We start from the raw sequence: 24,686 nt of genomic DNA, 5'->3' as shown, positions 1-24,686 counted from the left end.
TTTTACATTATCTGAAACTTCAAATTTACTTTGATGGACCAAATCTTGGACGGATTGTCAACTTGAAAATTTTTTTGAAGCGCTTAAGTATATAATTCATGTTAATTTTATTGCAATACACCGTCTGTTATCAAGCCCACTTGGCACCCTTTTATTGTTTGTTGTACAAGTACGTCTACAGTTTGATGAGGATCCAAAACAATGACCACTCATGTACCCCCTCTAGCGTTTTTATATGAAACTGCAGCATATAAAGCGTTCTCATGCAGCGGTTTGGGCGCGAAGTTTCTCGGCCAGGTCTCCACGGTCCGACTTGCGTAGCGCCTTGTACAGCACGCCGACTTTGTCACAATGTCGCGGCATGCTGTTCCGCCACGTGTACAGCATGTCAAAGGCCTGGGGGTCAAAGGGTAAAGGTCGGGTCAAGCAAACATGGCAGACGAAGAAATCATCGAGAAGCGAGAACACGAACAAAAGGTAAATTTTGCATCTTAAGTTGTCATTTGAAGGTCATTTCTGCTCGGATCCTTATAGATGTGGTGCCATGCCTAAAAAGTGATAATCGACACACACACACACAACACACAAGCACACACACACACACACACACACCGTGACACAAACACCGTACACACACATACACACACACACTCACACACACATATACATTCTTACACATACAAGCACCGTACCTGTTGTTTGATATCACCAGGGTAGTTCCGTTTGATGGCCTGTACGCGGCTGTGCTTGACCTTCAGGTACCCCGCCACCACGTCCCAGTCCTCCCCCATCTCACGGGCCAGATGGTTTAGTCCGTCCGTTCCCAGCGGGCCTGGGCAGGGTAACGTTATCATCATAAGTATAGTATAGTCGGTCGAAGAGGTTATATAACCCTTGATATTGTATACATAACTATGCATTTTTAGTGATTAATCCGATTGCGACCTTTGAGGCTGTAGTCTTCCTCCTGTTAATCTTAGTCATAGTGAAACTAGCCTGATTGAAATTCGCTTATAGCAGCTCGCCCAACACCCAACTGGCCTCCTAGAGGGGAGAGGCCAGTTACAGCCCTGGGCAGCAGAGTTTGATACGCAGACTGTGGTCAAACCAGTTCTTAACCAAGCACCTTAAAGCAAAGTCTAAACTCAAACGTTATCTGGCAGATTTACGGACCATGATGACTGAACTAGACAACGCCAAGGATTATAGTTCCTCTATTGAGGTTGAAAGTGTGTTTTGTCACTGCGGGCTTGATCATTACGGGCTATCCTGTTTCCGTCACCGTGTATACATATGTAATATTTCAGGGTATATAACAGCTAATTGAATAATACTTACCCGGAACTTCAATGAGTTTCCGGTATGAACTTGGTGGTCTTGGTCGTGGTCTTTCTTTCTGTTAACATGGGAAACAAAACGTTACGATGAGTGAAAAAATGTGACTGGTGCAATAAAAGCATGTGTAGTAATAGTCGACAAATCTTCTAAGTTTTATTGACTTTATTGTGAAAATAAGCTACAAATGACCTTTAGACCCCGGCTCCCATACTGACCTTGGGTAGTGAGACAGGCAGCTTGCATAGTGACGTTTCCTTCCCATCATGCTCGTTGTTTTCACGCAGGAAGAACTTCACCTGACCCCGGTACTCATCGTAGCTGTGATTGGCGAACTCGTCCTGCTCTTTGACCTTTAACCTCACCGACTTGTGCACGTGACAGTGGAATGGCAAACGGAGCTCCTCTTTTGAAGAGTCGTCAGCTTCTGTTATGTTTCCTACAACAATTAAAAATAGATTTTAAAACTGATTTTCGGATACGTGACGTCAGCAATTGGTCAAACGTGCCAGGAATTGGTCGAACGTGTCCATAAGTAACTCTCGCGAGTTTACGTTCTGATATCATTGGTCATTACTATTGATCCTGAAGAAGGCGACATATAGTAGTCTTCGAAAATTTGATCCTAGTATGCCTTTTTTTGGAAGGAAGTTTAGCATTGTGCTATGATTACTACTAACACAGATCAGCTTCCATGATAATTTGAGGTGCTACAAGTTAATCCTACATAAAGATAATCGTATTGCCGAGCTATGCTACGGCCGTGTGGCGCGTTAGACACACTCCATCTCGGAAGTGAAGCAACGCGCGGTCCGGACAGTTCTTGGATGGGAGACCAACCAAGGACGACCGGATGCTGGAGCCGGACCAAGAATTCCACGAGATCGTCTTTTGGAAAGACGTAAAATGGGGGTCCCGTGCTCGAAAAGGCGCCTCATTACCCAAATATTGGGTACCTTCTGGCTGCAAATACATCCGATATTATTGATATCATTATTAAAGCTGTTGCCGTAAGAAGACCGTACCTAGCAGCCGCATGTAAATGAGCTGTCCCTCCGTCAGGAGTACGTCAGAGCTGGCGTCGGGTGGGCCCACGTACCCAGAATCCTCCAGGGCACGGAGGGTCTTGTTGGAGTCTGCCGCGGGAACGCACCTGATGATGCAAAAACAGCTCATAGGTCATAACGTTAACTTAAAGTAGCCTTTTTACATGGAAAATCCTTAAATGTATAGCAAAGACATTCATCAATAGCTTAAGGTGGCGAGCTTTGGTAGACGAGATACGCGTTTGCTTTGATCTTTTCTTGAAACAAGCAGGGTCAGCTAACAAAAAACTTCAACTATCAAAAATCAGGAGAGTGTAGACGCAGATCACGCTAGCTTTCAAACAGTACGATACAAGCATAGTAAAGGAAACTAATTTGATAGCTTATTTTATACAGATAAAAATGAGCACGGAAAGAATAGATTTCTTGCTCACTTGAAAACGAGGCTCTGTGGGTCGTCTGCCCTGTGCCGGGCGATGCACGCCGCCCGCTTGGTGCGGAGGGATTTCTCCAGCGCACGGACTACTTTCTCTGGGGAGTAGTGTGAACCGGTCTTCAGACGGAGGATAATGAACCTGGAAGATCAGAAAATCAATACATTTCTTATTGGCAAGATCTTTAATCATCAACTGATACCTGGTCCCTGGTTTTCTAAATCTCCAGTCGGATTGATATTGCCCGATTATTGGTAACTTATTTTCAACATATTTGCGTCATTTTTTTCACATTCTAAAAACTGATATTGGTGGTAGAAAACACTTTGCCCGCACCACAAACACTATCACTATTTTGCGGAGGATTGTGTCCTACGGGCTATTCTTGTTATTGTCTTTATTCGTTTACTTTCGATCTTGGGCCATTCTTTTTTATAGTTTAACTAAGGAGGTTTTAAACGTAGAGACGTTTTGTCAGAAAAGCGCCCCCTGTCTTGACCACTTACCGCTGCAGCACGACCTTGAGTTCGAACGCCACCAGGTCACCCTTCCTCTCCGTCAGCTCTACGTCATCGTGCACCAGCCAACCGCCTTCCTCCCACGTCATCAACCGCAGCGTGTCGTCATCGTCCTGCGCGCTGCTACTGCGCGTGCCCAGCGAGAAGGCGCTCATTGGTCGAGAGGCCGCGTCCGACGAACGGCCGCCTTCGAACGCTGTTTTGGGTCTCCTACTGCTGGGAAACAACTCAAGTTTGATTCTTTAAATCATATATATTCTACTTATAGTAAACTTACATAATGTTTATCATTGTTTCGGTCTAGCAGTCAGGTTTGCACGTAGATGACTAAATGTAAAACAAAAAGGTGAGCTCGTTTTATCGTTTACGGACTTCTCTTCTTCTTTCGTACTGCTGTGTAAGAAATTGGATTACGATCAGTTTGTTATTGTTTACTTATTCACACTTCAAAACAAGAAATATAAACGTGGTATAGCAGTGCAAGGGAGCCGGAAGCTTATACAAAGGCCTTCATTTAACAATTTATAACAATTTAAATAAATCAAAGAAACAAAAGATATGGATGATAAAATAAAGGAACAATACAGTGATAACACAACACAATAAAGCATTTTCCATGTGTAATTTACAAGTGACCGCTGAGAATGAAATAAATGAAGAGACTTATGAAGTGTGAAACTATCTACCTACCTTGTATTGCTCTCTTCTGCGGCTGCGCGGCTGGGGTTCGGCGGAACTGGAACGGTGACGGTGATTGGTGGAGAGTCACGTGTGTGGATGTTGACGCTGTGTGACATGCGCACTATGGGGCTGCAGGAGATGAGACCCTCGCAGGTTTTCTCACGTGACTTGACGTCAGCGACAACAGACATGGAGACGGGCTGGATCTATTGGGAACGGAAAATATACGATGATTTCTAACATTTGTCATCTCGGTGTAATCTTCCCGAAACTCTCTGTTTTCTGCCTTCTCTTAAAGTCATCTTCTATTTGCGTAGAGTGGGAGGAACTGCAACGAAAAAGGGTTTTTCTCATTAACATTGGTATAAGAAGCAGTTTGTTTTAAATGTTGGACCTAGAACAGTGTTCCTTACAGCTCCCACATTATCCTCCATACAATATGATGTCTGTATATCCATGACTACTTTGGCCAGAATTTTGTCTGAGAGTCATTTGTAGCTATAGCATTGAATGTTTTGAGTCTCTAAATCTAAGGACGTATTTGTTTGCCAGGTTACTTCTTTCAGTCTCTCAATTCCCTTTAGATCTAATAATGTCATATTTCATTCTTATTTCAATAAGTTCCTATTCTTAACTCCCATGCACAACTTTCAGCACCAAGGTCAGAGACGTCAAACTTTAATCGTTTACTTATTTCTCCAGATTTCTTTCTTCGTTCCTCCTTTCTCATCTTCCCGTATATCCGTTGCTATTGTCCTTTCCGTCCCACTTACCTCCAAGGTGAGCATCAGAGGCGTCTTGACGCCCTCCTTGGCATACTTGAAGGAGACGCGCTGGTCCTGAGGCGCCTTGAACAGTCCGCCCTTGGTGGGGACGTGGATCTTCTCCCTAGCGGGCCGTGACAGTACTGCAAACATGCCCAGCTGCTTCACGTTCACTTCGGCGAAGAAAACTCCCTTTAGAGAAGAGATAAAATGGAAACGCAAATAAAGAACTGCTTCCTTAAAACTTTATTGAGTTTCCTTTAAGCGCCTGGCTTTGCAATTAGACATGTTTAAATGGCTCCCAAACTTCATTTGAGAAAATCATATGATGCTTAAAGATAATAAATAAAGGACATGATAAATAACTGTATCATAACTTTGAAGCTACAAAAGCAGAAAGACATCGAAGAAAAAGACTATGGCGTATGTCAGGTAGCGACTCTTTCATAGAAAAGATCTAATAAGATGTCTTTTTGGCTTATTCACGAAATGTTGAAAGGGGATTCGTTTGGTCGTCACAGAAAAAAACTGAAGAATACCTTTACAAATGCTATTGAATTTTGTGTTTATAACTTGGCTAAAATGTGAGCTTTAACGAAGCCGCATTGCACTTCTAAATTCTTGAAAAGCACCATATGGTCCATATATTTCACCTCAATTGAGGATGACAAAAAAGCTGACAAAAGCCTTGGTCACCTTTCTCTCTCTGTAGTTGGCTTCAGGGTTGAATGTCGGGATAGCCCGCCACTTCTCCCCGTCCTGCGACGTCTTCACGATAACCTCCCGACTGCCGACCCGCGCCGAGACCGGGTACGGCACGGCCACGATCAGCGGGCCGGGGAGCGTGTGCCCCCGAGGCTGCAGGTCCACCACCTCGCTGACCAGCTCTTCGTTGCTGCCCACGGTGAGGTGGGAGAGGTGGTGGAGGTAGGAGGCGGAGATGGGGGAGGGGGGCGAGTCCAGCACGTCTGACGTGGCGCGGATCAGACAGCCAACCTCGGACTCTCCGTCTAGGTTCTCTACCTGCAGACTGGGAGAAAGGAAAGTTCATTGAGTACATTATATTTATATTGAAGACATTACGTACAAAATGTCTTGTCATGCCAAGACTAGGCCATAGGATGCAGACTTCTTAAGCTGTCAAGGTCTTTCTCCAAACGCGTCTATTTATACTCCTCTGCCTTTTTTTGAAAAGCAGTCGAACCCAATCCGTCTAGACATAGCTAGTACATTTTGGTAGTCTTCTTTTTACAACATTGTGTATCACTGTCCATTGTCGCATGTTTGTACGTCCCCTATGTTTCTACCATGTTCTTTCAATAAGCCTTCGGGTCCGGACGTGAAGATAAACCTTCGCTCTATATGATATCAAGGGTTCTACTCTTCAAAAATAGGTTATATTTAGTCTAATGCTCATTTGGGGCGTCTTTCAATGTGTTTTTTTTCATCTTACCGTTTTGCTAAAATTTTGCCAAAACTTTGCTTGGAGAATATCATTTTCAATGCATATTCAGAAGCTTTGTCATTTAGGTCCATCAAAAGACAACAGAAGATTAAGTAATAACCACCCATTTGTAATATAAGATTCGGTATTGTTATTTGCTAATATACTGAAGACAAACTCACGCTTCCATTGGCCAGTTGTTGGGGTCCTTCATAGCGTCCCTTTGCGTCCTCTCCGCCTGCCTGAGCCGCACGTCCATCAGACTGCCCCGCCGCAGCATGGCTTGTGAGGACCCCTGGTTGCCCCGCGGAGAAGGTGCCTGTGAAATTGTCGGCTCGCTTCTCCTGCGAGCAGTGGGTGGAGGCGGCGTCGGGCTGGTCCTGTTCTCGGTTTTACCGCTCTCTTGCTTTTCTTCTTGTTCTTCAGCTTTCTCGGAGTCATCCACTTCTTTTATATCCTCTAGTTTACTGGCTTTTCTTTCAGTCTTCTCTTCGGAGCCTTCCGTTGTTTCTTTAGCTTCTTCCTTACCTTGTTTATCTGCGTCTTGTGTCTCATTTTCCTCTTCTGTTGCTTTTTGTTCTTCGGAGACTTCTTCTTCTTCTGAGACTTTTCGTTCCTCTGTAGCAGCGTCGGCTGTCTCGTCTGGAGGCTGTTCTCGTTCCCCGGTTCCCTCCTCGTTCCCAGTGGACTCTGCATCAGGCGTGTCGTCCGTTTCTGCTTTCGCGCCTTCTTCAGACTCTTCTGTTTGCTCTTCTTCCTTTGTATCTTTTATATCTTCCTCCTTACCTTCCGTTTCACCATTTTCTACTTTTTCTTCACTCTCGGTCTTCTCTGTCTCCCCTTCCTCCGTTGCCATGGTGGTTTCCTTCTCCTGAGCATCTTCCACTGCCTTATCGGTGACGTCATCCCCTTGAGCAGGTGCCAGCTCCTCTGATTCCTCCGTGTTCTTCGTCTCGGTTTCTGAAGGAAAAATAATTTTAAATGTTATGATTTTAACACGTTTAGTCTCATAGAATGATTGTTGTCATATTGAATATGTTGTACCCTTAACAATTGCTATGCAATAAAGTTCAGTTTTGTGTACCGTACCTGACCCACAAACACCTTTACTGACACGAATACCTGACCAATGTGAAAATATGGCACTCTTGAATAGATCAATATCGTTTCCTCATGATCTTCAGTACCTCTACTTTTGTATGCACATCTAATTCTATCGAGGTAGTTTTACACTAAAGCTAAGGTCGCAACCCGCTGTACGTGCTTTTTGTCAATACGTTTATGTGGGACTTCACATGCGCCATGTTTTTCTGAAAACGTGGGGAAGGAAAGCAAGAGCAGGGAGGGAGTGCGTCTCAACGCACATCACTCGCACGATTGCGAAAGGTGTAATACATAAGTATGTGGTCTGCACGCCACGCCTGGCCGTGAGCCGGTTGCTTGCATCGTTCTTTGCGCAAATGGTAAGTGAGTTGTACGTGCTTACAACGTACTTACCACTTACGGATCCTAAACGATTGCCCACGTTTTGGCACGTAGACACCACACAGCTGCACGTACGGCGGGTTCTGCCCTTAGCTTAATTTGCTAACTCACCGGGCGCTGCCATGGTCCTTCCCGCGGCCGCTGCCGCCTCTGCCGCCGCCACTTCTGCCGCCGCCGCGCTGCGCTCCGCCTCTGCCGCCTCCGCCACTGCCCGGGCTAGGGTCGCCCGCGCCTGCTGTACGGTCTGGGTCAGCTGCTGGGACGGGCCTGGGTCTGTAAAGGGAACCATGGGTTACTACACACCCATGCGCTATCCACTCACAACCCATGGAACATATCCGCACACTAACCATCCACTACCGCCCGGGCTAGGGTGGCCCGCGCCTGGTGTACGGTTTGGGTCAGCTGCTGGGTCGGGCCTGGGTCTGTAAAGGGAACCATGGGTTACTACACACCCATGCGCTATCCACTCACAACCCATGGAACATATCCGCACACTAACCATCCACTACCGCCCGGGCTAGGGTGGCCCGCGCCTGGTGTACGGTTTGGGTCAGCTGCTGGGTCGGGCCTGGGTCTGTAAAGGGAACCATGGGTTACTACACACCTATGCGCTATCCACTCACAACCCATGGAACATACCCGCACACTAACCCACACTCTAACCCTCCGCTACCGCCCGGGCTAGGGTGACCCGCGTCTGCCGTACGGTCTGGGTTTGTAAAGGAAACCACTGGTTACTACACACCCATACACAGACTCACACTAACGCACTACTCACACACTAACCCCTAGCCAATACCTGAGTCATAAAATTTTATAGAGGGGTCAATGACCAGGAAGTCCCTTCAGACAAAGGTTGAAGGACCAACAGACAGAAGTAGAGGGGATCGAGGATTAAACATTTAAACTGGTCTGAAACAAGGGGCCGTGTTCCTCTGCCTACCGCTGACAAATCCCAAGCCTGAATTAAGTTGGAGGGATGGTAGTCTTGTTACCTTTTATGCGAGCTTGAAGCTATTTAACTGTTCGATTTTTCTACAATCTAAGCCCACTGACAAAAGTTAAGAGTTCTTCTCCGTGTGAACTTTAAAGAGCCTCTTTGATACACGCAGAGCAAATAAACTTGACTTTCAAGCTGGGACAACAATTCTGGACTTTATAAAGTTACAAAGTACACACTGCGTTGTTGGCGGGAATTCGTGGTAAAACTCTTTATCTTTATCCTGTTCACAGCGGAGCAAGCTCTATTCTTATAAAAGACTGTGGAGTTTTTTTCCCATTCTCCTATAGCAGAGTACCGTCAGTCATTTATTCCTGACTGAAAACAGATGGAGTCCCTCTGACGACTCTGTTTCGCCTTTGCGTAGGAGAATGCTTTTTTCCATGCGCGTACTACTGCTCCTCAAACGTAACGTTACGTCATTGACGTCAAGGAAATGGACGACGTAAAAAACGCCTTTCTACTAACAGCGTACGTGATCGTCAGCGTCCGGGTTCTGGTCGGTAGGTTGAGATCCGAACCCATAACCTCATGATACCTTAAGCTGTACAGCTATTGATCTTTTTGAGTTTCATGTTTTAAGACATCCTAACAGTTCTGTACTTTTGTTAAGTTGAGCTAACGTCCCGTTTTCAAACCGGGGCCTGGCCGGGCTGTTTGAGGAAACGAAAAATAGAAATGTACACGTAAAAATATACAAAAATAATGCCCATGACTATTCTTTTTACGTCTTGTGTAGTTTGGTGTCTTTTATGTCATACTTGTCGTTCCCGAAACCGGGCCCAAGTTTGAAATTTGACGTAGGCCTCACCCTATTCATGTATTTGAGTTTCATGTCCAAAGACCTCACAGTTATGTACACTGCTGTAAGTTAGAACGAACCGCCCTTTCATGGTATGGTACAAGGTACACGCGTTCTAACAATCCCAGTCTCTCCCCACCCCATGTACCTGTTGTGTATGACAAGTTAAATGGTCCGTGCGGACAAAAGACTCCGCCGCGCTTTTTGTGTCTCCCCTTTCAGCTGACACGGATTCGAACCCGTGTCTCTGGGTCACGCCGAGTCTTTCACGGCCGCGCTCATGACCCTGCTGCCGACGAAGAAATGGCAGAGTTCCCCCTTCCCGTCAGGGTTATGCCTCCTCGTAATTTAGAGCTCGCAGACTCGTCGTCCGATCGAATCGCGCCTAATGTGAGGGGGGTATAAGGACTGCACCCTTTCCAGTAGCGTGCATGTCGGGTGAGCGACACAGTCGGAATCGAACTTACGGTTTCTAGTTCCAGAGGCAGGACCGGTAACTTTTGGACTACGCATGCTACCTAAATTCTTAGGGAGTGGAACTGAGATTTCTCTAACGACCTAGATACAACATTCCGTTACACTGCCATGCTTAACATGAGATAAGAAAGAGACAGGGAGGACAGAACGTGAAAAGAAGTCTGCTTTGGGGGGATTACATAAGGAACAAACAGGTTGTACCAGAAATGTTTCCCATTGAAAATGCCAAACAATGGTAACGCATGAAGAAAATATATTGTCTGGCCTTGTTGACAAATCTTTTTCGTCTATACATGACCACTCTGAAGTCCCCAAACTGTACTGAAGACGCTGTTAGCGCTAAGTAACCCTAAATGTACTAAATTGTAGCTGCGCCTCCCTACCTTGTTCACTGTACTAGTATCTGACAGACATCTTTCACTTTACAGATATTGAAATCTGCCGGGCGACAGTGTCGGCAAACGTCAAATGTGATGTAATTTATGTATAAGTGTCATTTCGCTGTTTGCTGTACGTGCCGGATTGCCACACGTTCTGTGTCTACAAGGACACTGGTCAACGCCTTATTGTGTCATTCTGATGAAAGCTAATTACTTAAGACAAAGAGTGATTTATGAACAGTGACAGAGAATTGACACGTTGTACGTGACAATTTGCCATATGTTTCAAAGGGACACTTTTGTAACACTGTATCATTCAGCCAACGCCTCAGTACGTAATATACTAGCTAGGAGATTCAAACAGTTGTTCCGCCTTGGCTTGTTTAATCCGTCTTTTGCTGCATTTTGAACGTCTGTAAAGCTTTGCGTCGCGTTGAATAGAAAAAAGACTACGGGTAATTATGGGGAGGGGATTGGGTGATACAAAAGTAAGGTTTGAGAGAGAACATCGCACTAACAATTGCAACCATTAGCAGTAGCGTGTGTATCTGCTGCGGTTTGCATTTTTCGCGTACGCGAGGTTTTTGTCACGCGATAAGAGGCACAGGTGTTCTTTTAACCTGTCCTCACAAACACCTGTAACTACCTGGTGGTCACGCCTTTACGTTGTTTTACGTGACATTTCTGTGTCTTCTGTGTGAGGTGGAACACTGTCTGATTACCTAACTACCGGTCATTGAGATAGTTAAGATAAAGGGTAAATATGCATGCAAAAAAGATAAGGAAGTTTTTAGGGTGAGAAATAATGAGAAGGAAAGAACGTACAGGAATAAAGATAGGACTTAACATGAATTAAAAACCATATGCACTACGACATGAGGAAAAGATTCACACGAAATTCCCACATTCAAAACGCCGGTAGTCTACAGCAACTTTGTACACATAGAAAGCTTTCCATGTCACGGAATGTCGTCTGTCAATACCTGTACAACTCCGACCGACCGTACAAAATACGCGAATCTCATGTATGTTTAGGTTGTAACGCTATGTGGGGTCTATATCAATATCTGTGGGCCATATTCAGCTCAAGCTTAAGTTCAGACGAGTTTTTGTCAAACCCAGAGACCCCCTGCAGTTATTGTCTTTACATGGCCAAAAGATTGTCAGCCTAGTAGAGGCATACATAGTATACCTGACCTAAGACTGAGTAGTTATATATAGTGCTAACGATAGTATAAACAAACAGTAACATATACTGATAAAAAAGTACAAGGTCTAAACCGACAAGGAAACTGTAAAACAAGTTGGTAACTTACTAGAACTTGCAGAAGATATGAAATTCCTGGAAAAACTGGCGATTGTGAGTTACCGAAGTTTGTTTCCTCAAGCTGACAAGCCGACCGTCTGGAGTTGGACCCAAACCACCTGCCCCTTCAGCAACTTTTTCACAAACTATCTCAGCAGCTAAGAGTTAAAGCTATGGTGTACCACATGTGAGCGTTAAAATGACGGTACCTTTGACGATTCCTCAGAAACTGTGAAATTTTGATGAGTTGGTAAGGCACCTGTACAGCTCGGACACCCTCTCGCCGCGCGTCGCCTGGTTACCGGCTGGTTAACATGTCTCGCCTGTTTGACCTGTCAATCATGTGTGTGGGGGGGGGGGGGGGTGCCCGTAGGCTACATGGTGGAACAGACAAGAAAGTCTTTCACCAGGCCTTCCTACGGGGATGCAGAGATCGTAGAATTCGTGGAAAAAATCGGCAATAAAATGTCAAGGGGAGTCAGTCCACGCAAAGGTTCATGTTTCCCCTACGACCGGCCAACTCCTCTCACGTGGGTAGCAAAACTCCCCTGGCAAATTCTTCTCTCTATAATAGTTAGTCTGGTAGAGACTACAAGAAAGTTCTGAAGCACAATAAAGATCTGGGCGTGGTACGGAAACACATGGGATAACACAGGACACCGGGGAATTATGTCTAACTATGCTTCAGTAGAGATAGCTAGCGTGAAAATGTTGCATTGTTCGAATCCACCTGGTCGAAAGTTAACCTGCGAAGTTTGAATGGGGACCGGTTGGAGGTACTTTTCAAACCGCGGTTACGCGAAGAAACATTCTAAATGTACTATTACTGACCTGGAAGGTTTTGCCGTGCACAACACTGGGGTTTGTCAATTAAGGATATGCAAATCAATTAATTAAAGCATAAGATTCTAATCTACAGAATGAATAGCTGCTAAATAATTCTAGTCTGGTATCCAGCCGTAATATAGCTCCCGAGTCTCTTCTCTCCTCTTCGCAATTACGTAATTGTAGCCTGGTATCCAGCCGTAATATAGCTATATCACGACTGGATACCAGGCTAAAAAAACTCCAAGCCTGTAAGGACCTCACTTTCACACGGGACTTGGAACGTGTTCTTTATGTGACAGCTCGTAGGGAATTGTTTGAACCCTCTTGTAAAGACCAAGGTGTCGAGTACGACGTGTTTCAACAACAAGCTTAACATTCACTTAGAACAGACAAGTTTGAGGAGGGATTTAAGCTTATAAAGTTGACATTACATAAAGCGAGCGAAGCACGCAAGTGTGTGTTTTAACTCTCCTTAGTAGCGATGTTTGTAGTACGTGTTTGACGGGGAATATTTAGACACAACACACATGAATATAAAACGGTCCATTTAAGCCACACACACTCGATTTTACGCGCCAACAGTTCAGAAAAAGTCAAGTAAGATATGCGGACGGCTAATTGGGCCTACAACTGAAACATATGACTATGCAAGTGTCCACAGGGCACACTATCGCAACATTTGGCGCGGGATTGTAGCAACACAAGCATTCACTATGTACACAAGAAAACTTCGCGGCCCTTGACGGAGTCTTTCAAACGTCTTAGAACACTTCAACCCAGTAAAGACATTCCTACCCACCTGATACGTATACGCGACCCTGCATACCGTATACGGTATATAAGAACAGTATAAGAAGGTGGTACGTACCTGTACCTGAATAAGATGACTGTGCCGGCACGCAGGTCCCGTCCTAGCGGCCCCTAACTACGGCACACACCGCGTTACTGTTTAACCCTTACCCCGGGCTAACAGCAGGGTAAATATAGCGGCACTTTTCAGCGCGCCAGGCCCGCGCTATTGTGTGGTGTTATCTCAGCTCTGACTTTGGGAGTCCCGGTATGTGTCGGCACAACCGGCGCGTGACTGAGTCAACTTTCAACAACGCCGGGTTGGAACCCCCCTCCAAACGTAGTGGAAAGCTCCAATGGACCGATCCTGTCTAACGCCATATCGAACAAATAGAACCCCCTATTCTATTTCGAACACGTCCGTCAAAAACTGCCGCAGTGGAACAAAAATGGCTATTTTTGACGGAGGTGTTCGAAATAGAACCATGATCGAACAGGGGGCGGGTTTTGGGGATCGGTCCATTGTAGACGGACTATACCAATGTACCATCATTCAGCTCCGACTTTGGGGGTCCCGATATGTGTCAGCACAACCCGCGCGTGACTGGGTCAACTTTCAACAGCAATGGAACACCCCTCCAAACGGAGTGGGAAGCTCCAATGGACCGATCCTGTCGAACGCCATATCGAACAAATAGAACCCCATATTCTATTTCGAACACCTCCGTCAAAAACTGCCACAGCAGGACAGAAATGGCTATTTTTGACGGAGATGTTCGAAAATAAAATCATGATCGAACAGGGGGCGGGGTTTTGGAGTCGGTCCATTGTAGACGGACTATACCAATGTAACGTTACCATCATTTAGCTCTGACTGTGGGAGTCCCGGTATGTAACTGAGTCAACAGCAATGGAACACCCCTCCAAACGGAGTGGTAGGCTCCAATAGTAGACGGACTTCCAGTGCACAAAGTAGTCTCCAAGCAGACCCTACGGTGCCTGACTATGCACAAAGGTGTACCCAGACGAAATAACGTAAACTTAACTTTGGGAAAAAATGGCGAAAACCCTGCACATGTTTTTTAGACCACGAACTGCAACAAATTTGCTTACCGGACACCTTTATTCCCTTTCAATGCGCATGCGTCGTCCGTCTGCTGACAAGACACCCGTTAACCTTATGAGACGTCACTTCGCAAATTTGTCTTTAAGATCACATTTGCGAAACTTTTTTCACTTCAACTTTCTAGCTCGGTGCGCATGTGTATCCTCTATCGTTAGACACCTGTGATTCCTGATGACGTCACTAATTGTTCTGTGATTTGAAACAAGGATTTGAATTTTCTTGGCCCTTAAATCACGTAGTATTCCCTCTCTCAAGTTCAAGTGTGATTTGTCTAACTACTTGAAGCCTTCTTGAGTTGTACACCTGCACTTCGGCGTTTGAAAGGAAACAAACGACTGATTGACATGCGAACCAGACGACACATTAGCAACGACCAAAGGGACGTTGATTGGTTATTTTTAGAAACTAATAGTCTGTTCGGAGCTTAGGTGGTCCCGGGTCACGCAGCAAATTACTCACCTGTAATCCCCGTTACAAGTCCCACGGCGGAAACCCTTACACTCATTAAGGTACATGCAAGAAAAGAAAGATTTGATTGACAGGGAGAACAGACGATACGTACAGAAGCCACCTTAACCTTGGCGCGGATTTCCCGACTGGCCTGTATGTGCTTCGAATGCAAATTGTACAGTGGAGACAAGCTGCAAAACAGGGTGATATAATATATATCTATGTACAAAGGCGATTTAAAGTCTTTCCGTTGCCAACATGTGGTAACCACCTGTGGCAAAAGTCAGGCATAACTAGAGTTTCGTGACTTCACATCTTCACCAAATGACGATAACATTTATGACTGGCGTATTATGAAGTCCTTATTTGCATAAATTATAAAGGTTGATGGCCTTCGATCAAAGTACTGTTGCAGTTCCATAGAAAGCCGCTAGCGGTCGACAACCGAACTTGTCCTTTGGTTTTCAAGCCTACCGACATACCAACTATTATACGGATCTATCCGCAACGTCTTCTGTTATAACATTCATAGTGACACACACACACAAACACACACACTCACACACATATACACATACACACACACACCCAAACACACACACACATATACACATACACACACACACTCACACACACACACATATACACATACACAAACACACAAACACACACACACACACGCGCGCGCGCATACACATTCAAACCCATCCACAAGCGGCACCGAAAACAGCCTCATGGCGAAGGTTCAGCCACAGAAGTAGGTTAACAACCTGTAAAGTGCCCCAGACACCGGAAAACGTGCGGCGGGAGGGTTTGGGTAAATGTTTCTTCAGAGTGGGACAGCTACAGCACAGTGTACACAGGTACTGATGTAGTCTGTAACACTGTGCACAACTGGCGTCTCAAGCACCTATCACATTTCCAAACCGGGGCCCGGCCTGGCAGCTTTCGTGACCCAAAGCTATAGTATAAAGGACAACAAAAAGTGTGAAGAAAATAAGTCATGAGCGTAATTTATGTATAATCCTTGATTAACACTGTTATTTTCGTTGTCCTCAAACATCCCGGCCGGACACCAGTTTAGAAATGTGACCATAGCTATTTGCTCCGAACCACCAAAGCCTGGAATTCATTCTACCCTATCCACAGTTCGCTCCTCTGATCTTATCCAAGTAGAATATCGCTTTCTGACTTTGATTTTTCAAAATTTATAACGCTGGCTGGCACAGACGGCTTTTAAAGACAAGTAGGCAACCTCGGCGACCAACTCCTAACCTCAGATTACTCCTAACCTACTTTGCTCACGACTGACGACTCAGTGCTCTTTCTGATCCCACTTGGCCGATTGCTATGTGAATGTAAATATTTGATGTAAGATTAAACACCGCACATTATAACTGTAATTTATCTATCAATACATGTATGCAAAGAAACTGTCAATAACATAAGTCAAAGCGTCACTGGATTCTTTTATAGATGTAAAATCTAGACAAAAAAGGTGCACAGTTTTCTGACGTCGCGTTAGGAAAGGAAATTAAAAATAAAACCTACATCCCTGTAATGCAATACATCATCAGAAAAGCGAGCGAAACGTTTGAGAACACTACTGACTTACGGTAAATACTGCCCAAAGAGCCACTTAAAACCTAGCGACCTTTTCCAAACATTAGAACTTGAAACCGTTTAACGTTTAAAGCCCTGCGTGTGTACAGTTTGACAGCCGTACATGTGCACAGCTGATCTACGGAGCTCTTTCTCTCAACACTTAACTTTAATACTAACACGACACAGGGCGCTCGTGTCACATGTGGTAAGGCCTATAGGCGAAAATGTTGTGTTTTAGGTTACGGTCCTGGAAAAATTAGGGTTGGTAGGTTGGGATTCTCAATTTTTTCACAGTCGAAGGGACCTAAAATAGAGTTTAGCGAGGTAGACTAGAATACACCGGGTACTGGTATTTTAAACTTAAAACAAGGGCTATCTAACGCTTAAAAATCGTGATCTTAGCTTCTTCAGAACTCGAAATAGCAAAACCGAAAGTTGCTTTGCAGTACCAAGCGGCTAGAGGGCCCCAAATCTGCTCATTTCCAGCTTTCATCACACCCACCAACATATCAAGTATGAAACCAATCCATCCAGCCGTTCTTGAGTTATCTTGATCATACACAGACATACACACACAGACACACACACAAACAGTAGGGAAAATATAACCTCCATGAAATTTCATGGAGGTAATAAGATGAAAACGCTACCCTATTTTTTTTCAGGACCATAAATGGAAACACAACATTTTTTCCTATGCCCGAGCTGTTCAGTATGAACACCTGTGAACCCAGCCGCTCTATGGACACACATTAGCGGCGCTAATAGTGGAGTGTTGTATCCAAGATCAGGGCAAATTTATCCAGCACAGACGATGGCATAAAGTATTGGATGAAGTCAATAAAGCTTTAGATATTAGCATGAGTCACCCCATGTTAATATATAGAGTTGCTAGGGAACGGGGCTGATTGATGTAAAACCGGAACAAAGTCGTGAGAGTGAAGGTTGACATTACGTCACGTGCTGGGCAGTCGAAAGGCAGATTGGTTAACGAGTAACTAGTTAGTTATGGTAGGTTATCGAGGGTCAGTGACTTACTGTAAATGCAGAGATGTTCGTGGTAGTTTTGTGTTCGCGGTTTTCGCGATGGCCGCTACACCGCGAACCTCCTAAAACCGCTGCGAACACTCAATTTTCCCGCTTCTGCGAAAGTAAAGTCCCGCGAAAATAAATGCATTTACAGTGCCTAATTTAGCAGGCCAAAATTTAAGCGATTTCGGAGTTTTGGAAAATCATTAAGGCCATTAAGACAGTTATCTACATTGCTTATGACAAATTGTACCGGTTTGTAACAAAACCTTAGAACCGCATCATAGAAGCATGCTAAAATGTCGGCATATACGGTAGTCAATTCGGCAGTTCGTGGCCAATAGTTGTGTTGATAGTTGATTTTTATACCCCAGGCATGTTGATACGGGTATGAAGTACGCACGAGCTGGCAGTCATGATAAATTATTCTGACATTATGTGCAAAAAGGTCACGAAAAGACAACAATGTTCGATACAGAAGGTACAATAACACGGGTGGGGGTCTGCTGTTGTTATAAATCGCAGTTCTATATGATAAAATGTACACGAGTGCTGATTTCAAATTAATAACTCTCCATGTCTTCTCCCGTCTATCTTTAATCAATCTTACCCCAATACATTTCCTAACCCGCTGTTTTAACAAGACCATTTACCAGACTCCGGCCTAGCCGAATAGTAATATGGGAATTTGGCCAAGTTAGGAATAAAATATAGAAGTCTATTTGCAAGTTCGTGCCCAAAGGCTAATTGCAAGTACATGGTATAAACATAGTAGATATACAAGTGACAATGGACAGTTATGAACAATAAAAGTCTAGTAGGAGTTAATTGGCCTAGGAGTGAACTGATAGCTGGATAGACTGCAAAACACTGACGTAGACAGAAATCCCATGGCAACTTATTTGTCCCTATTTTGCCAAATTCGTATTTTGTTTTTCACCCAGCTGGTACGTCTGCTTGGAGGCTAGTTTAATCGTGTCCTGAGCTATATTTACAACTAATGGCCGTGTTGTTCTGGTAACCATGGTTACGTACTCAAATCGAACAGGTGTTGGATTTCAGGTGGTATATAGCGCATGATGCCGACTTACTATTTATATACTGCTTATAGCGAGGCGTGAGGCGTGATATGTGCTATCAAAGTGAAGAGAGATTTACAACTACTTAAATGTTGATGGGAAAGGTGTAATTGTAGAATCACCCTCTAAGGAAATTAAGACAGGACTCGAGAAGAGAGGGATGAGGAGGATGAACATCAGGAGTGGCGTACAGGTGTGAGATTAGCGATGATGAAGGTTGTTGGATTTCTTTGTATAGACTTTAAATAGTGTGAAACAGAAAGCCGCAAACCACGACTGGTGCATGTTACAGATAATGGGGGTTTCCATAAGACTTAGGAATTGACGGAGAAAGCGCGACTCTTAAGACAAACCGGCAAGACAGAGAGAAGAGGAGTCAGAAGGGAGGGTTTAAGGATGCGGTCACCGAAACTACCACACAGGTGTGACATTAAGGCGCTATATAAGTGTCACAAGATGCGATACTTCTTCTATGATCTCCGGCGCAGACTACAGAGTGAAGAGGGGTTTACACTACATTAAATGTTGATGGGAAAGGTGTAACTGTAGAATAGCCGGATGTGAAAGATAATGGAGGACTGGAAAAGAGAGGAATGATGAGAATGAACAAGGATGAACATCAGAAGTAGCGTACAGGTGCACGTGTGAGATTAGTGATGATATATGATGCCGGATTATTTTTTATAGACCTAAAATAGTGTGAAAAAGAGAGCCGCAAAACACGACTCGTGTGTGTTACAGATGATGGGGGTCAACTGACGTCTCATTATAAAATAAGTATTGACGGAGAATACTAGTAATGGAGTTTTATGGCATTAGTGTTGAAGAAGGCGCAACCGGCAAGACAGAGAGAAGAGGAGTCAGAAGACAGGATTTAAGGATGCGATGATCAAAGCTACCGCCAGGTGTGACACGAGGCACTATAAATAAAATAGTGCCGTCACAAGATGCGTGACTTCTATCATGATCTCCAGAGCAAACCATAAAGTAAAATAAACCCGTGGAATTGGACGGAAGGTTACCGTTGCCGACATCAATGGAGAAACCTTAACTTTAATGTGAAATGTGAACCGGGGAATAGCAATAAAGACAGAAAAGGGTTAAGGTGTTACCACAACACGTTATACTCTGTATGTATGCTTTAAAAGAAAATAATTTTAAATGCAAAAGGTACTAGATGTGTCTCTTGATATCTCTCTGTGGATGTGTATAAGAGGAATCTGGGCTGATAAGAAAAGTCGGAGATTGGCATAACAGTGAAACTGTAGAAGAGACGTAAGAAGTAGTTAGATATGACACGGAGGAAACTGATTGAGGTTGGTGATCATCAGAATTAAATACCGAATCTAATTTTCAGATCAAATCATTTTTTTCATGACGGTTTCTCACCTTTTTCATCCAAGCTACTAAGACTTCGATCGCTGGTCTCGTCTCGAAGTTTCCTCCTGGTCTCCTTCAGGAGTTTCCTGACCTGGACGATCCTCTCCATAAGACAGATGCTATCCCTGTGGCTGTTCCTCAGGACAGCCGTGGTCCGTCCGTACAGCTCGCGAAGATCCTCCAAGAAACCTTCCAAGTTGTCTTCCGTCAGACCCTCCCAGTCGGCAGTCTTACCTTCCAGTTTTTCCTTGATGTCCGCTAATTCGGCCAGGTAGTCTAACCGCGTGGAGGCGATGCTACGGAAGGATTTGTTAGACTTTGCGGAGTGAAGGGACCGACGGCTCTGGCGCGTTTCTGTATCGTCGATATCGCCTGCTGTCTTCTTCTCTGATTCTTTCAGTCGCTTATCATGCAAGGAAATGGTGTCATTTTCTCCGTCTGTGTTCTCTTCCGATCTGTCCATCTTGGCGTTCCGTCCCCTGATGTCAGCGCTTTTCGGTCTGTTGAACGTTGGCCTCTCAACGTTGCCTTTAACTGGTAGCGATTGGATTGACACATGTCCGCTAGCGACGCTGCCGGGCCTGTTGTCCTTCCTACTGGAGGTACTTCTTCCTGAAGATGGCCTTGGAGATGCTGCATTGTCTTCTGATACAGAGAAAGCTCTTGAGCTCATTTCTCCATCACTCCTTAAGCTGGTCTTAGACCCGGATTTTCTCCTGCGTTTTCTATCTTTGCTTTCCGCGGAAGGTGGTCTTGGCTGGAGACTTGCCGTCTCGCTTTTTCCTGAAGACGGACGTTGTTTCTTTAAGTCTTCCTCAATGACTGCCCTCTCCTGAATTTCTTCGCCATCGTTGTCCTGCGTGGCGCTCTGTGAGCGTTCAGAATCGTCACTCTGAGACGCTGTCCGGTTCGTGTAGCCGACACCGCTGCCAGTTTGGAAAGTCGGACAGACCTCCAGGAAGCGCCGGTCGCTCTCGGAGCTGGGCGGGCGGAGCGACATGGACCCGCTGGCGGCGCTGCTGCGCTCCCCCTCCGCGGACATGCTGGCCATCGAGCCCTGCCGGGACGGGCCCGTGCCCTCATCCCCCTCTGCGTCAAAACTGGATCCGCTGAAGATGTTGATCTCTAGTGGCGGTACCGGCGTCTTTTCCCCGTCATCCTCTCCTTCTACCTCAGCTTCTTCTTCTTCTTCATCATCTTCAGAATCATCACAAGAATCCGGGTCTTCATTTTCAGAACCGCCCTCACTTCTACCTTCGTGGGTTTCCATCTGACTGTCTTCTAACTTTGAATTTTTGCCGCTTTCCCTGCTCGAAGCGCTGGACGGTCTCACACTGTCCCCCTCCCGCGCGGCGCGTGTCCTCCCGTTCGCTGACATGACACTACCCGCCCTGGAGTCTCTCTCTGTTGTTTTAACGGAGCCAGTTTCTGAAAGGGTACTTCCTGGGTCGTCATCTTCCTCCACTTTTGCCCGATCGGACGTTGACCCCGCATCGCTTCCTTTCCTGGAGTCGTGGTTATGTTCTTCCTTGTCAGCGTCATCAGGTGTTTTAATTTCGTCTCCAAGATTGTTTTCAAGCTCGCCTGCGCTTTTCTCGTCATCACGACTTGACCCCCGTGACCCCTGTGATGACGTATCGGCGTCGTACGTGTCATCGACGTCAGAGTTCTGCGAGTCGACGTCAGAATCGTCAGACATGATTGCTAATCCTGTGGTGCCTAGAACAGTCAATCTGTGTCCGACATTTCTCCCACATAAATAAAGGCTGTCCCCACCTCTTCCAGAAGTGCGCCGTTCCGATCAGACGACAATCTGAGCAAAGGTGACGTAAACATGGAATCGCCCACTTGTCAAGGGGGTATGCGTACGTATTTTCAATTGAACAACAACTCTGAGCGATGAACTTAATGTAATAACAATGACACTTCAAGCGTATGTAACAGGTTACTTCGCAAACGAAAAACGCTGGTTATATATTCACACAAAGACCTCCAGTTGTCTTGCAAACCTGCGACTTAGAGCCCCATCTGTCGCTCACCCTCCTGTCATAGCACACCTTTGAGTCCAAGGAAATAAGATCGCTGTCACAAGACGTTCATGTTGCTGAAGACGTCACGTTAGCGTTCCCTCTGTCAGTCTTGATCAAGTCTTACGATGGTTAGAAGACGCTGAAGCAATTGCAACCTTTCTGAAGATCATGCGCAAGACAATCACAGCACAGATTTCCTTGTAACAGTCCCAGCCGTGTCCCTGCCCCAGTACCTACACTACCGTACAGTGTGTATTGTGGAAACGGCGGAGTTACCCAGGAGCTAATGAATGACTTAAACACGTGTGGCCTTCTCACGGCACAAAATCAGCTTTTAGTGTTGTCCAGTTTCCGTAGCGATGTTTTACCGCGAACAATGGACGCGCTATGACAACCTGGCTGAATGTAAACTCTCCCCGCCATGATTCGGCCATATATTATCGTGGTGACTGACAGCGCTCATAATGGCATAGGTGCGTCTCGTAACAGGTGGGGGGGGGGGAGTTGTGAAGGCTGGTTTTGTATCGGAACACCGGGCTTGGGTAGCCTCCTTCGCCGACTTTTGGAGCGGTGCTGTTTATTTTTGAGGGAGCACTGGTTCGGCGTTTTTAGCATGGGCTAATGTACTCTTTCGGGGACGGTAAAACTCCCTTCCCCGGCATAGAGGACCTTACACCATGTTGAAAATCGCGAATCAGCGCTCCACCGAAAATACACGCCGCAGCTCCGAAAGTCTGCGATGGAGGCTAGGGCGTTGGATGGACAGCGGGGGTAGCTATAAGTAGAGTAGTCCAACCTGCCTAAGAAGACCTCTCAAAGGACCAATAAAGCCTGGTCTACGTGGAAAAGGGGTCACTATAAACGGTAAAACTATATAAGGGACCAGCTAAAAGGGTCACAATGGCCGATTGGTCCATGTGTAAGGGTGAGCACTTAATGAAAAGTTTATTTGCAAGTTCATGCCACTTGGCTAATTGTAAGTACATAGTAGAAAGAAAGGTAGGGTATATGCATGTAACAATGAACAGTGATAAACATTATAATTGTGCAAAGAGACTACACGAATACTTGTGTTGGCTATATCTAGATAGGTTGATAATGTACAGGTGTAACTGCACTGCGAGTTATGGCGTGAGTGATAGACCTTGAACAAAACCTGAACAAGAGGGGAATTGTATGAGGTGGTGCTGTACCTAGTGATGGCCTCAGCACAGTTGGCGTCAGTGGTAAAGTGCTGAACCTTTCGAACTAACCCAAGGGCAAAGAAAATGAAATTCCCGTTGTTCACTTAAAGGACCCAAGCATCAAAGTCAATCTTTGAACTTCCCTTCTTTTCATCATCAGTAGCTGGAATGATTTGGTTAGTAATGATTATTTTCATGTGCAGCCACTGATTAAAACATACCGTCTGAAACTCCTGTTAGTAAATTTAGTTTCCAGGCGCACAGCATTCAAGCGCGTAAAGGTGCACTCTCAGTACACTTGCGTCAAGCTTGCGTCACTGTGGGGTTCGAAAGATACTCAATGAATTTCAGAAGAACGAGTTTTCTTACTTTTTGTGTATTTTGTCGTCTTCTAAGTCATACTTTTACGTATTACGCAATATCTGAAGTATAAAAGAAATCGGAGAAAATAACAAAACAGTGACATAGTGAACGTTAACGAACCCCGCAGTGACGCAAGCTTGACGCAAGTGCAGTGAGAGTGCACCTTAAGTCGTTCAGAAGGGGGAGCGATCTGAAATTCGCGCACACAATAAATCATGGATTGCTCTAAAATGATGTTATCCACATTTGAGTGCTCGAGTAAAACGGATTTCAAGAAACGCGATCGAGTAAGTATGGTACGCTTCGCCCATTCTCCTGCGGGAACAAGAGGCCGAGTGCATTGCAGAAGTTTGAATTTACTGACACCGGAGAGAGACACCCGAATTGAATATTAGAACTTGGAAAAAGTAATGCTTGACAACTTGAGGCTGCATCGAGCGAAGTATATATGTCGCCAAAAAGCAGTTACTCAAACAAGTGGATATGATTTTGGATATCCAGTTGCTTGAGGAACTGCTTTTAGGCGTATCTTATTACCTGGGCGTATTCTATTACATGGATGTTTAACCTACTAGCTTGGTCCTGACTGATACAGGTAGATAGACGATGATGGAAATGACGTTCTCAGATGTTAACGTTAGTCCATCTTTATCCGTAGGGTAAGCTATATCCGTTGTATATAAAAATAGGGTATTTGGGGATCGTTAGTTCGATGGAAGGCACTTTCACATTGCAATATTGTGAAAATGTTCACATTTGAAACCCACGTCGTTGACCTGAAATCTCTAAATACCCAGTTTTTCTAAAACAACGAATATAGGTTACCCCTAGGGTTACCTTTCCGCCCAAGTCCCCATCTCTGTAAGAACCTCGATCTTCTCTCCGGGCAAACTCGGTACCCAACGTTCGGTACAGCTTCTCTTCTGTCCTCACCGCATCCCGTCTTCTCTTCTTTCGTTTGTGCAGTCCGGAAGCGTTTCTCTTCTGCATCTTCACAGTTTGAGTTCTGTGTCACTGTTGCAGTGTTCCCCATTCTTTAATACACGTTTGCTTCAAGATTGTGTGAAAGGTCTGTCTTATTTATAAACGCCCAAAATACACCGTGACAAACTGGAGTTCCAAATGCGTAGGTGACTGACCGAGTATGG

General features: G+C 45.2%; 1 protein-coding gene across 1 annotated transcript; it reads right to left on the bottom strand.

Moving 5' to 3' along the window:
* Positions 1 to 16: 16 nt before the first annotated feature.
* LOC118407943 (dentin sialophosphoprotein-like) lies at positions 17 to 21,660 on the bottom strand. The gene is made up of 13 exons (XM_035808516.1): positions 19,971 to 21,660; positions 7,819 to 7,980; positions 6,405 to 7,182; positions 5,475 to 5,808; positions 4,788 to 4,970; positions 4,024 to 4,220; positions 3,322 to 3,549; positions 2,816 to 2,956; positions 2,361 to 2,488; positions 1,554 to 1,774; positions 1,339 to 1,396; positions 693 to 832; positions 17 to 396 (listed from the first exon to the last, which is right to left on the bottom strand). The coding sequence occupies exons 1-13, from the start codon at positions 21,658 to 21,660 to the stop codon at positions 262 to 264; spliced, it is 4,395 nt and encodes a 1,464-aa protein (XP_035664409.1). The 3' UTR covers positions 17 to 261.
* Positions 21,661 to 24,686: the final 3,026 nt, after the last annotated feature.

Source organism: Branchiostoma floridae, unplaced genomic scaffold (assembly GCF_000003815.2).
Source record: "Branchiostoma floridae strain S238N-H82 unplaced genomic scaffold, Bfl_VNyyK Sc7u5tJ_1501, whole genome shotgun sequence".
In the NCBI taxonomy this organism is placed as follows: Eukaryota; Metazoa; Chordata; class Leptocardii; order Amphioxiformes; family Branchiostomatidae; genus Branchiostoma; species Branchiostoma floridae.
Note: the sequence above shows the minus strand (reverse complement) of the source record. Positions and strands in the feature narration are given on the sequence as shown.

Excerpts from the sequence above, each read along its gene's own strand:
- LOC118407943 (XM_035808516.1), bottom strand. The coding sequence starts at position 21,660 with ATGTCTGACGATTCTGACGTCGACTCGCAGAACTCTGACGTCGATGAC. Across the intron at positions 4,971-5,474 it reads CCAACTACAGAGAGAGAAAG|GGAGTTTTCTTCGCCGAAGT; the intron begins GTGACCAAGGCT and ends TCTTCTCTAAAG. Across the intron at positions 1,775-2,360 it reads CATTTACATGCGGCTGCTAG|GAAACATAACAGAAGCTGAC; the intron begins GTACGGTCTTCT and ends TAATTGTTGTAG.